The 13,526-nt window shown below is 41.7% G+C and overlaps 1 protein-coding gene across 1 annotated transcript in view; it reads right to left on the reverse strand.

Annotated features, from left to right (window-relative positions):
- The window catches only part of LOC138804706 (DNA-directed RNA polymerase I subunit RPA1), a 74,119-nt gene extending 60,690 nt beyond the window's left edge, over nucleotides 1-13,429 (reverse strand). The window contains exons 1-9 of the mRNA XM_069989152.1: nucleotides 13,253-13,429; nucleotides 10,235-10,439; nucleotides 9,660-9,809; nucleotides 6,288-6,395; nucleotides 4,844-4,929; nucleotides 4,617-4,720; nucleotides 2,863-2,955; nucleotides 2,158-2,260; nucleotides 1,763-1,925 (exon numbers count right to left, since the gene is read on the reverse strand). Coding sequence (XP_069845253.1) covers nucleotides 1,763-1,925; nucleotides 2,158-2,260; nucleotides 2,863-2,955; nucleotides 4,617-4,720; nucleotides 4,844-4,929; nucleotides 6,288-6,395; nucleotides 9,660-9,809; nucleotides 10,235-10,439; nucleotides 13,253-13,329 — 1,089 coding nt within the window. The 5' untranslated portion in view covers nucleotides 13,330-13,429. The remainder of the gene's footprint in view (nucleotides 1-1,762; nucleotides 1,926-2,157; nucleotides 2,261-2,862; nucleotides 2,956-4,616; nucleotides 4,721-4,843; nucleotides 4,930-6,287; nucleotides 6,396-9,659; nucleotides 9,810-10,234; nucleotides 10,440-13,252) is intronic.
- Between the last annotated feature and the right edge of the window lie 97 nt (nucleotides 13,430-13,526).

Genomic DNA, 13,526 nt, shown 5'->3' on the forward strand with positions numbered 1-13,526 from the left:
GCACCACATAAGAAAAAAGCCGGAAGTGGCGCTGTGGCTCAAGTGGTAGAGTGCTAGCCTTGAGCTGAAGAGCTGAGGGACAGCGCCCAGGCCCAGAGTTCAGGCCCCACGACCGGACCCAAAAAAAAAAAAAAAATTTCAGCTTTCTTTATGCTTAAAAAAACTTCTCTCATCTGGGCGCAGTGGCTCACGCTTGTAATCCTAGCTATTCAGGAGGCTGAGATCTGAGGATTGCAGTTTGAAGCCAGCCTGGGTAGGAGAGTCACTATGAGACTTTCATCTCCAATTAACCACTCAAAAACCAGAGTGCTGCTGTGGCTCAAAGTGGCAGAGCAATACCCTTGAGCAGAACAACATCACCAAAAAAAAACAAAAACAAAAACAAAAAAAAAACAAAGCAGGTGGAATAATTTTGTACTAGGAAAACTGTTTGCCACACAACAATGTATATATTAAAATATGGGGTCAGGCACCACATGTAACCCTAGCTACTCAGGAAGCTGAGATCTGACCATCATGGTTCAAAGCCAGCCCAGTAAGAATCTTATCTCCAATAAACCACCAGAAAACTAGAAGTGGCGCTGTGGTTCAAGTGGTAGAGGGCTAGCCTTGAGCTAAAAAGCTGAGGGACAGTGCCCAGGCCCAGAGTTCAAGCCCCACGACCACCACCACCACCAACAAAAGAATATGGGTTGCCAAGTAGGCTAGGTCAAATTCCCTAAGCCTCTGAGTATTTAGCCAATTGTTTTTAAATATCTCTGCTCCTAGCTCTCTTTCTTCCTCTACCAATTCAAGGGAGAGGACTATGTTAGATGCTCTTAGGCTGCCTTAGAGCACCCTCTACTGGCTCTGTATGACCTAGCCATACATAGCTGGTTCTGAATAAACTAAGATACAGATCACTCCAAAGCCTTACTCTGTTTTCAAAGGGATACCTAAATACAATTTTCAGTGCTGGTCATTGGATCTAGTTATACTATAGTCTCACCTCCCAAACTGGACCAGAACCTTCATAACAACACTAACTGATTAGATAATTTAGGGACAACCAGAAAAAGCTCCAAGAAGGACTAGGTATCCAGAGCCTAAGTGCCCAGGTGACTAGTACCATCTTGTGAAGGGCTTGGCTGGCAGCAGGGCTATCTCAGCAGCTAGCTGGCAGTCTGAGAGGGAGATTTGTATACAGAAGACTGGAAAAAGGTATTTTTGTTTCTATCTAGACCATGTTTGAAAGAATAAGGACTTCAGTGATTTCAGCAAACTTAAAGAGTATATGATTCATTCTACCCTAAAGACTTTGTCTTTAGGTTCTAACACCTTCAAAGGGCTAGAAAATGTCACCTGGCACAGTCTTATTCTGAGTAACTCCACTGGTGTCTTATTGACACCAATGCTGGAGACCTTAATGAGCCCAAAATAGAACCAAGTGACATGAGCTCTGGGTTTTCAACTTGGGGAGGACAGATTAAGTATGAAATCTTACCACAGACTATACATACATTGTAGAGAAGGTAAGTCTAAAAAGTTGAAGTGACTCAGCCCCCAGCATAGTCACCTGGCACAGTCATAGGGAAAATCCTAGATTATAACCCAGACCTATCATGCTCAGGCACATGCTTGTTCTCTTAATAAATTCACAAATCCACAGCTCCAACTAAGGGTGCTGCCAGCTACATGCAGCATCCTGCCAGCACTGTCCAGCAGTGCTAACACTGCCTGGGGTTAGAACAAAGCCTGTGAGAAACAATGAAGCAGCCCTGACCTTGTCTGTGGTGAGTGCTACCACCTCACAGGGCAGCTTCTGTTCTTGGGCCATCAATGCCAGAAGTTTCCGGATTAGAACTACATCTTTTATGACAGCTTGTAGGTTCACAGTCTGGCCATTGGTAAACATTTGGTCCCCCAGGCGATTGACAGGACGATACCTGTAGAATAACATACAGAAATGACGACAAATGCTTGACAGGTGATACCAACAGAATAACATACAGAGGTGACATGAATCTCCTCACATCTTTCCTACTGTGCTCAGCACTACCTGCTGCCTAGAGCAGATGACAGCTTGCTTGATTTCTGAGTGCCCTTGACCCTTCTAGCCCTTGAGGTCCCTGCTCAATCCCTAGGCTAATCTTTTTCAGGTAAAATAAAGGGTATTACCTGGAGGGCGGCACCACCACAAAATCAAGAAAAAACATACTGGGATTGAATCTCGCTTCTGTGCCCACAGCAAGTCCAGAAAAGAGGTAATTCAAAAAGAATCCTGTATTTGAAATAAACCAAAGAGACCACTTAATCTATATGTAAAGGCATGAGAGGATAACAACAAAATCAGTGAGGGAAAGTAAACCTGAATATAGGATAATATATAGAGTAAAATCACTTTTTTTTCTTTATAAAAACAAATAAAAATAGCATCTGTGGCTATTATGAAGGTAAGAGGATGGTATAAAAATAAAGGTAAAACAAGGTAACTAAAGATATAACTACATTAAAAAAAGACTTCTTTCAATTCACAGAAGAAATTCTCATAGAAACCTTTAAAATACTTTCTATCTATGGGCATTTAAAACAGATGAGTTACAATGAACTTCCAGATATATTTTACTATATTAAGCCCATCTGTAGCTGTTATTTAATAATTAGACTCATTTATATCAAGTCCTTGGTGCTGGGTCTGACCTCCCCCACATTATGATGTCTCAAATTCAAACACTCTGAAGCCTGCCAGCTTCAGACTTGTAAGCTGATTTCAAGAGAAAGCGACAATAACCATAACTTTAAGAACTAAGAGTACAGGGTTAATGAGTCAAGGAAATTAAAGTCTGGAGAAGATACAGGCTATTTCTTTAGTTGGTATACCACCTTCATTCTTCCAAATGGCAAAAAGATGTTCTTCGGCACTGCTAGGTGTTAAATACCCTCGTTTCCCCATCTGAGCTTCCTCAATTCCTGAAGCTAAGAGAGAGGGAGGGATAGATTGGAACACAATAAATCAATAATACTCCAGTAATGGGATTTATCAATTCTATGTCCTCATTTTATAAACAAATCTTGCAACTTGACGACAAGAATCAATATCTAAGATAGCCATGGCTTTCATGTAGTTATTATAAAAAAACTTAAAAAAAATAGAGCAAAGCCGGGCACTAGTGGCTCACACCTGTAATCCTAGCTACTCAGGAAGCTGAAATCTGAGGATCGCAATTCAAAGCCAGCCTGGGCAGGAAAGGCCATGAGACTCTGATCTCCAATAAACCACTAGAAAAGTGGAAATGGTGATGTGGCTCAAGTGGTAGAGCGGTAGCCTTGAGCTAAAGAGCTAAGGCACAGTGCCCAGGCTCAGAGTTCAAGCTCTAGTACACACACACACACACACACACACACAAATAAAAATTAAAAAACTAGGTTTGTTGTTTATGCTAAGTCTCATCAGAGTCTTCAGTGTGAAGGATACATCTCCAGAGGAGGGAATTTATTTCTCTGCCCAGTCCATATTGTGAAGCCCTGGGGGAAATAAAATCTAGTAACATTATCTACTGTGGTAGAAAATGTGTTTTCTTTCTTCAAGTCTGGACCAGGCAGGCAGTTCTATTATTGCCACTATATGGCCCTGGAAACAAGCTCCAAAACGAAGCTTCTCTAAGCCACTCTTGATATATAGGAAAGCCAACTGTCTCTTTTTTAAAAAAGTATGAGGGCTGGGAAGGTAGCTCAGCGGTAGAGTGCATGCCTTGCAAGCATGAGGCCCTGGGTTCGATTCCTCAGCACCACATAAACAGAAAAAGCCGGAAGTGGCGCTGTGGCTCCAGTGGTAGAGCGCTAGCCTTGAGCTAAAGAGCTGAGGGACAGTGCCCAGGCCCAGAGTTAATGCCCATGACCAGCAAAAAAAAAAAAAAAGTATGAATACTCAGTCTCAATTTTCTCCCAAGTACCAAGGAAAGAACAGAGATGAGAAGATTGCCTCCATCTGCAGGGATCCAGGATCAATGTGCATTATAGGCACTAATACTTTCTTGAATTCTTTCAGTTCTTCAAATTATTCATCTATATTTGACATGTTTCAAAATCTTTGCCAGGCAAAAGTTTTAATGTTTTTATTTACAAGTTTTTTGATAAAAGACTGGAGGTATGGCTTAGCCATAGAGTACTGCCTAGTAAGAATGAGGCCCTGAGTTAAACCCCAGTACCATTAAAAATATAAATCTTTTAAAGAAATAATCATTTGAATAAACAGGGAAGTAGAAGACTATAATCCCAGCACTCATGAGGCTAAAACTGGAGGATTCTGAGTTTGAGGCTAGCCCGAGTTACATAGCAAGATTCTATTTCAAGAAACATGGAAAAGAAAACAGCAAAAACCATGTATGACACTTGTGGAGCACTATCTCATAGTGCCATCCATACATTGCTTCTCCTGTATAACAGGCCTGGGTTGAGCACTCCCCAGGGAACCCTCCAGATCAGATCTCAGAAGTCTGGATGCCATCCTTCTGCTGATCTACCAAATATGTAGCTGAGGAAGATATTGTGCAGGAAACCAGGTATTCCCAAAAATTTGAGACAAATCTGATGAGAAATATGGCCAATAAGCACCCCTCAGAACTCAGCCTGCTTACCTGGATCCTCTGTGTCCTTCTGGTCAGATTTCTTGTGCACCACAGCAGGGTACATGACTGTCAGCTTACTGTTGTGCTCCTTTCGGACAAGTGACCGCCCAGTCCTACATGAGGATGGTTGTGATTGAGAAAAAGGAACCCCAATGAGACGTTCAGTAATGGTTCTGAGTGAATAGAGAGAGCATTCTCACCCAGGAGAAGGGAAAGGTGGGTACCCCAATACTCACTTGCAGTGGGGACATCGCTTAGCAGTCATATGTGTCTTCCAGAAGTAAGCAATGAGTTTGCTCCTGCTCTCACACACATTTTTTACCTGTTAAAAGTCAGAGAACCTTGAAGTGTCATTTTAAAAAGAATTCATTATATATTTGTTTTATGGTTCCCACCATCTTTTTTAACAAAAGGAAAATACCTCTACTTTCTTATACAAATACTTCCCACAAAACTCTAAAATAACTAAACTCTTTCAATTATGAGTAATTTCTTTAAGCCTTCAGATTCTCATTCATAATACAAAACTAAAAATACAACCCACCTGAAAAAGCTGATACTTAGATAAAAAGATCATGGATGCAATGTGGGATGCTTGGAATATAATTAGTGCTAATCACATTAGAGTTTTTTTTTTTTTTTTGTTTTGCCAGTAATGGCATTTGAACTGAAGGCCACACATTTGTTCAGCTGGCTTGCTCTGCTGGTGCTCTTCTACTTGAGTTTGGCCTCTAGCCAGCTTTGTGCAGCTTAACTGGAGAGAGTTTCTATGACTTTTGTACCCAAACTGGATTCTAACCTTGATTCTTCAATCTCAGTCTCCCGAGTAGCTAGGATTACAATTATGAGTCATTGGCATCCAGCTAATTAGTCTTTAAAACAAACCTCTCTAGCTACCACTGAGTACCCTCCCTGATGCTCTCTTTCAGATGGACCTCAGGTTTTTGAGCAATGCATATCTACAGTTCTTGTGCAACGGACTCATACATGTTTATCGGGTGGGAATTTGGTACCCCACACGTGGACCTCACCTCAAACAAGTAGTATGATACCTGGGTATGAGATAAATCATATTTTAAGATTAGTGCTATGGTAATCACCTAATATCAATTTTAAAAAAAGATTAATGCTATGGTTGATTGTCTTACCACATTCCTTCACTGGACAAGTGAATATTTACACAGGTGTTATGGAGAGGAAGATGAGGCAACTGATTCAAAGAGAGGGTTGGAGAAAACAAAAATAACACAGACCCCACTATCAAAGTGGGTGCTTGCTGGATTTGATGCATAAATGATCTTTTTTTTTTGGGGGGGGAGGGAAGGCTAGCACTCTACCACTTGACCCACAACGCCACTTCTGGCTTTTTTCTTTTTGCTTATGTGGTGCTGAGGAATCGAACCCAGGGCCTCATGCATGCAAGGCAAGTGCTCTACCACTGAGCCATCTTCCCAGGCCCAAATGATCTAATCTTATTTGATCCTTTCCTCAGTCCTATGGGCAGCCATTCAAGATAAGGAAATAGATTTTGCAAGGTCACAGGGTTCATAAGTGGTAGAACTAGGACTATAATCAGCTCTGCCTTGGTAAGCCCAAAACATATGCAGATCACAGTGTAAAGGAACTGTGATAATTATGCTAAAGCATAATGTTACAGCAACAGAGACAAAGATAACTCACATGTGCACCTTGGGACCCCAAGAGGTTGTTCTGCAGAATTTGGGTTGTGTATTCTTCTAACTCTTCCTGAATTTCAGTGGCAGAAGGATCAGCATTTTCTTCCAGAAACTAAAAAAAGGAAAACCATATTACTACAGTAAATTAAGTAGGTGTTTGTCAAGCAGCACTGCCTAGGGTAACCATTAAGAGTGCAGAGATTAGTTGAAGGAAGTAAAAGAAACCATCATCAAAGCAGTAAAGCTAACCAAGTGCTGGTGGCTTACTCCTAATCCTAACTTTGCAGGAGGCTGAGATCTAAGGATCACGGTTCAAAGCCAGCCAGGTAGGAAAGTCCATGAAACTTAATCTCCAATTAACTACAGAAAACCAGAAGTGGTTCTGTGGCTTAAAGTGATAAAACACTAGCCTTGAGCAAAAGAGCTCTCAGGAACAGCACCCAGGCCCTAAGTTCAAGCCCCATGACCAACAAAACAAAAAATAGTGAAGTGAGCTAGCAATGTAGCTCAGTGGTAGAGAGCAACTTTGCTTGTTTTGCATGCATAAAAGCTGAGGGTTTGGTTCCCAAGCACTCTAAAAGAAAAAGCATCAGCAAGGTAACACTTGAAAAAAATTGAGAATATTCTATTTCTAATAATGGAAGGTTGGATTATTCAGACCACATTTCTTAAAACTGCAAAGAACCAATATGGGATATAAAATATTTTTAAGACATAATGCTCTGAAGAACTGACAAGACTAGTGAGCAATAACCAGACAAATCTGCAAGGAAAATAAGGATCTTGCAAACTCAAAAGACTGTATGATCTGCCAGGCACTTGTGGCTCTTACCTATAATCCTAGCTATTCAGGAGGCTGAAAAATGAGGATTACAGATTGAAGCTAGCCCAGGCAGTAAACTGTGAGACTCTTAGCTCCAATTAACTATCAAAAAGCTAGAAGTAGCCAGCTCACACCTATAATCCTAGCTACTCAGGAGGCTGAGATCTGAGGATCACAGTTGAAAGCCAGCCCAGGCAGGAAACTCTGTGAGACTCCAACTAACTACCAGAAAACCGGAAGAGGCACTGTAGTATGGCTCAAGTGGTAGAGCACTCGCCTTGAGCTGAAGAGCTCAAGGACAGTGCCCAGGCCCAGAGTTCAAGCTCCACAATCGACGGGGGGGGGGGGGGGGGGGGGGGGGGGGGAGGGGGGGGGGTGTCGGGGGGAACGGGGACAGGAATAGGAAGAAAAACCTAGAAGTAGAGCTGTGGCTCAAGTGGTAGATTACTAGCTTTGAACAAAAAGCTCAGGGACAGTGCCCAAGGCCCTGAATTCAAGTTATAGGACTGGCAAAATAAACAAAGAAAAAAACATGGACTATGTTTGTACAAAGTATTATGTGCCTCTGTGGAAAAAATGGGCATAGATGTCTCTTAGGTTTCCTGGAGATCTGTGCTGTGGCAGTGATGGATGTGTGTACATTTCCAACTCAACAATTTCTACCTTTCATTTTGAAGCCCTCAAATATTTAGGAGATGCTAATCAAAGTCAAGAAAACTAGAACAAAGTTAGGCATTTAATATACTGTTATTGCTCCTCAACCCAACAAACATGTAAGATGAGGACACAAAGAGCTACACTCTCAGAAACTACCAGTCCTTGTGTAATTGCTCATAGTCCAGGGCTCTGAATCTGGACTACAACAGTTTTGAGTTAGTAGTGGGCTGTTCATGCTTACAGTCATCTCTTGTTCCTTAGACTGAGTTCCCATGCATGCTTTCTTCCCCCTGCTGGAGCTCAGACACCTGACACTGGGTGGGCAATGCCTCTGGGTAGAATCCCACCTTACTCTGCCCACTGTAGGACTGAATTCTTCAGGAATGGGGAGGAAAAAAAAGAGGATCTCCCCCCATCCTCCCCCAGTTGTGGGGCTTGAACTCTAGGCCTGGGCCCTGTCGCTCAGCTCTTCAGCTCAAGGATAGTACTCTACCACTTTGAACCACAGTGCCACTTCCAGCTTTCTGGTGGTTAATTGGAGATAAGAGTTTCATGGACTTACTTGTCCGTGCTGGCTTTGAACTGGCTTTAAATTGCGATCCTCAGATCTCAGCCTCCTGAGTAGCTAGGATTACAGGCATGAGCCACTAGTGCCCAGCTGAGAAGATTTCTCTTTATGATAAGAAACAAGACAAGGAAGCTTACCACTACTTCAACATAATAACATACATCCTACAACCAAAACAAAACAAACATGAGAAACAAAATGTACATGGATTACACAGAAACAAAACTGGAGCTGATAAAATTGTGCGGAAAACTAAGAGTACCTATAGATAGAAATACTAGAATAGATAGACAATTTTACCAAGTTTCTTCAATCAAAAATTAATATTTTAGTATGCCAATACAGAAAATGAAAGTCTATCTAATGTACTTATTACAGCACCAGAAAACGTTTGAGTTTTTTTTGTTGTTTTCTTTTGGTTTTTTTTTTAACTATTTTTTTTTTTTTTGTCTTTTCTTTTTTGGTACTGGGGATCAAACCCAGGAGGTTGCACTTGCTAGGCAAGCACTTTGCCACTGAGCTACATCCCAACCCCAGAAAACGTTTAGTAAATAAATTATAAACGGAAAAATGTCTACTGTAGAACATTTTACTATAGAACTATAGGACTGCTACCCTATCCAAAGTAAAAATTCTGCATGATCAATGGCAGCATATCCTGACATCATGTACCTCCTACAGTGATGCCATATGCGAGTATCCTGTATCATGTCCACCGTATTCTTCATTTCTTTTTGTGGTACCAGAGATTGAACCCAGGGCCTTGTACATGCTAGGCAATCACTCTACAATGTAAACTACATACCTAGCCCTTTTGTTTACATTTAGCTTTAAGACAGGATCTTGCTAGCTTTGCCTGGGCTGGCTTTAAACAAGGAATCTTCCTGCCTCTGCCTCTTGGGTAGTTAGGATTAGACAAGGACTACTACACATGGTTTCATAGAGATTGTATTCTTGCTAAATGTGAATCAAATGAGGAAATAATCAGACAAATTATATGGTGAAAAACCCTATAATTTATCTGCCTTGACTCTTCAAAAAAAAAAGTCTGCATAATGAAAAAGGATTTTTCTATATTGAAATGTTCTTCATTAAAACAGAGTAAAGAGCTATACAAACAAAGGCAACATATAATCCTGGATCCCTGGAGGAAGAGGGAGAAAAGCTCATTAACTGATAAAACATCCTTTTATCATTTTCTTTTCCCATTACTCTATAACTTCATGGTTTTATATCCAGGGATTGATACACAGATGGCAACAAAAGATAAAACATCTCTAGTTCTCCACCATTTGGCTTTCCTGACTTCTATGACTACCATGACCTACCCTGTTCAGAATTCGTTCAAGCTCATAGACTGCTTGTAGGGCCCCAACTTCCAGAACCCTTAGCTGGCAGACCAACAGGTGAATTACAGCCCGGGGACAAGTCAGCATGTGGCAATTTAAACAGGAGCCTCGGAGCAACAGGTAGAGTTTCTAAAGAGTGGGAATTTAAAAACAAAACAAAAACACAACATTAGACAGAAACAGTACTCATGTGATTTTCAGTGCACCCACCAGATTTTTCCTTCCTTTAGTCAGTTTACTCCTTTTAGAATTCCACTTCAGCTTATATATTGAAGGCCTTTTTGACCCTAGACAAATATTCCCCTATGTTTTATGGTTTCATCTTAATCCATTAAAATTTGAAATTTATTTAGGATGTGTGGTCTAAGAAATCACTTTTACTTTATTGTGATCACACAATAATCTTTCTTTAATATGATTACCAAATAATGCACTAACTCAAGAATGCACTAACTCAAACTGTCAGGAATTTAGCCTCCTCTCTTCTGTGTTGAGATGTAGCCCTCATAAGCCTCTAGCAGTCCTACAACCCACACTTCCAAGACCACACGTACATCAAAGAGGAGAGGGTTATACACTGTCAGTGGAAGCTCAATGTGGCCCAGGTGCCCAGAGCAGTTGCTGAAGTCCTGCACACAGGTGGAGCATACTTCCTTGGAATCTGCAGGTCCCAAGGCTAAATCATAGAGACCATTTCCGGATGGGTTTCCTAGACCGTCCACATAACGAGGGTTCGTAATGGATTTAACACTTAATTTCCTAAGGAGAAAAACAAACAAGAGAAAGCTCAGGTACCAACATCTCTAGTGATAATAAGAGAGCAGCAGGATATAAACCAGAACTAACTCCAAGCTAAAACAGTTGAATGAAGGGAATATGATACATTAATGCTTATATATGCCCAAAGTCAAGAATATTAAACACAAGCACTCAAAGTTTTGATTATCTGTAACAGAGGCAGATCACAAATGCTTACAACAAGGACTAATAGTGCCAAGTACTAAGCACATAATTCTCCATCCATTTATTTAACAAATAGCTACTCAGTACTTACTAGTAATGTGCCACATCTAATTTTAGGAAATAGACAAAAACGTCTATGCTTACGGGCCTAACATCGTATTGTAGGAAGAGAAGATAAATAAAGTATACAGCCTGTTAGGTGACGGAATTTCAGTGCTAAGAAGAAAAATGAAAGAGAGGGAAGAATGACAGAATAGGCCAGTGGTTAAAGGCCACACTAGGGAGATGCATGAGTAAAGGCTATAAGGAGATAAGGGAGCAAGCCACAGTCTCTTGGACTTTACAGAAGAAGCAGGGAGTGTTCATGATGTTCCCTGTTTAAAAATTCCACAATTATCTTCTTAAAAACCTTAAGTAACCAATTATGTTTTTGCTTTTGGATGATAATATAACTGAAAGTCCTAGCTAGCAAACTGTTCCCAGTGATCCTGTAGCTCAGGAATTTATTCAACCATTTATTTAAGGATGATAAAAGGAGTTAGACATGGGCTGGGAATGTGGCTTAGAGGTAGAGTGCTTGCCTTGCATGCATGAAGCCCTGAGTCTGATTCCCCAGTACCACATAAACAGAAAAGCTAGAAGTGGCTCAAGTGGTAGAATGCTAGCCTTGAGCAAAAAAGAAGCTCAGGGGCAATGCCCAGGTCCTGAGTTCAAGCCCCAGGACTGGCAAAAAAAAAAAAAAAAAAAAAAAAGGAATAAGACACACAGGAAGCTTAAGGCTAGCAGACAATATGAACATAAACACAAAGTAACTAAGACATAGTATACTAGGTAAAGAAAAACCTAAGAAACAAAGGACTCTGAACTGAGCTTTCAGAAGTGTGCATGGGGGCTGAGGATTTAGCTCAGTGGAAGAGGACTTGCCAGGCGAGTGCAAGGCCCTGAGTTTGGTCCTCAGCTCTGGAAAGAAAAAAAAAAAGCTATAAAAGACCAAAAAATAAATAAAGAAAATAAGGCAACTAGAAGTGTGCATGTTTGATGAGAAACAGAGAGAAACAGGTCTCTCAAGCAGAGAAGATACTGAATGAAGAGGAAACAGTTTGAAGTAAGGGTCAGATGTTAAAGCATGACAGCAGTGTGCCAATGGTTTATGTGGACTAGAGAAGGGATATTGTTTTATTTTGTTTTATTTTTTTGGGGGTCCGGTCATGGGGCTTGAACTCTGGGCCTGGGTGCTGTCCCTCAGCTCTTCAGCTCAAGGCTAGCGCTCTACTACCTGAGCCACAGAGCCACTTCTGGCTTTTTTCTTTTTGCTTATGTGGTGCTGAGGAATCGAACCCAGGGCCTCAGGCATGCAACGCAAGCGCTCTACCACTGAGCCACTTTCCCAGCCCCAGGATATTGTTTTAGCTAGAATCAATACTAGCCTAATCATGAGTCCAGGTTATGCTAAACACTATCCTTTATTTAAGGGCAGTAGAGAACCTTTGGAGAGCTTTAAGGGTTACAGCAAGACTACATTTATACTTTTGCAGGATAATTTTGACAGCAATGTGGAAATGGACTAGACTGGATAGGTATGAGGGGGCATGGAGAGAAAAGACAATTCAAGCGTGGCATAAAGGATTTGACATGTAATATAGTGAAAACCATTGTATAAAAAACCAATTATTGGGTAAGATACAACCAGAGTTCAATGAATGAGATGTCAGGAGATTTCTAAATCATTTCCCTTTATCTGGTGACCATTTTGCACTAAACTATGTACTGTTTTGGAAAGCAATGTCTTCTCAGTTTGGGGGTATAAGGGTGAATGTTGAGATTTTTTGACGAATAAGTTTAAGATCTCTATGAATTTCCAGTGAAGGCGTCAGAAAACGAATGAAATGGAAATTCAATGGAAAGATCAGGAAATCTGCACTAGAGATTTAATTTTGGAGTATTAATCATGAAAGTAGTGTGATTGCCTACAGACAGACAATATTTTAAGACGGGAAACAAAGCATTACCAGAATTTGGCCCTAAGACACTCCAACATTTAAGAGAGGAACAGGCCTGAATCACCTACATGTCATAAACGCCTAGCAAAAATACCAATGATACAACAGACTGATCTTGTAAAGGAGGAGAAAGAACTTGTCATGGAAAAAGTGGACGGAAGTACGATGCTGGAAGAGAGAGAAGTTTCTAGAGTGTGTTCAAGGCTGTCCAATGCGGGGCCCCAAACCAGGACCTAAGAGAAATTCCATTAAGTAATTTCCGTAACTAATACAGCGAGGTCCTGGCCTAAATTTACAGAGATCTGGAGGATAAGCACCTTACAGACAAGGTGTTTCACTAGCCTCCGGAAGACATTACACGTTCCATACGTAGGGGTTAGTGAGGCGGTAAGTGGTAGGTGAAGCTGCGGGGCAGCGACACGCCCGGGCCCGCCGCATTCTAGGTGTGACGCTGCGGACTCCCGCCGGGTTCGCACCGCCGGCCGGCCGCCCAGCCGGGCCTCCACGCAGTCCACCCCACACTGGCTGGACGCAAGTTCTTCTGGGAACCGTAGTTTTCCGCGCTGCCCTCCAGAGCCCACCTCCTCAGGCTTCCCACCAACTCCTTACTTGAGCTCCTCAGCCGAATACATGCCGAAGGAAATGCCTTGCAGCCGCCGCCAAGGCAGGTTCTTGGAGACCAACATCCTTCGAGAAAGGCTTCAGATCCGACCACCAGAAGAAGGATAAACTACCAGCAACCACCACCGGCGAATGCCTGACTTCGGAAAACGCCAGGAGCCACCATGTGGTTTAAACTGCGCGTGCGTGAGGGAAATACTGACTGGCTTATTTACATGGACGAGACCACTTTCGCTGTGCCGTGGGGGGGATGAGTTTCATG

This window comes from Dipodomys merriami, unplaced genomic scaffold (genome assembly GCF_024711535.1).
Source record: "Dipodomys merriami isolate MVZ:Mamm:240054 unplaced genomic scaffold, mDipMer1.0.p SCAF_37, whole genome shotgun sequence".
Classification (NCBI taxonomy): Eukaryota; Metazoa; Chordata; class Mammalia; order Rodentia; family Heteromyidae; genus Dipodomys; species Dipodomys merriami.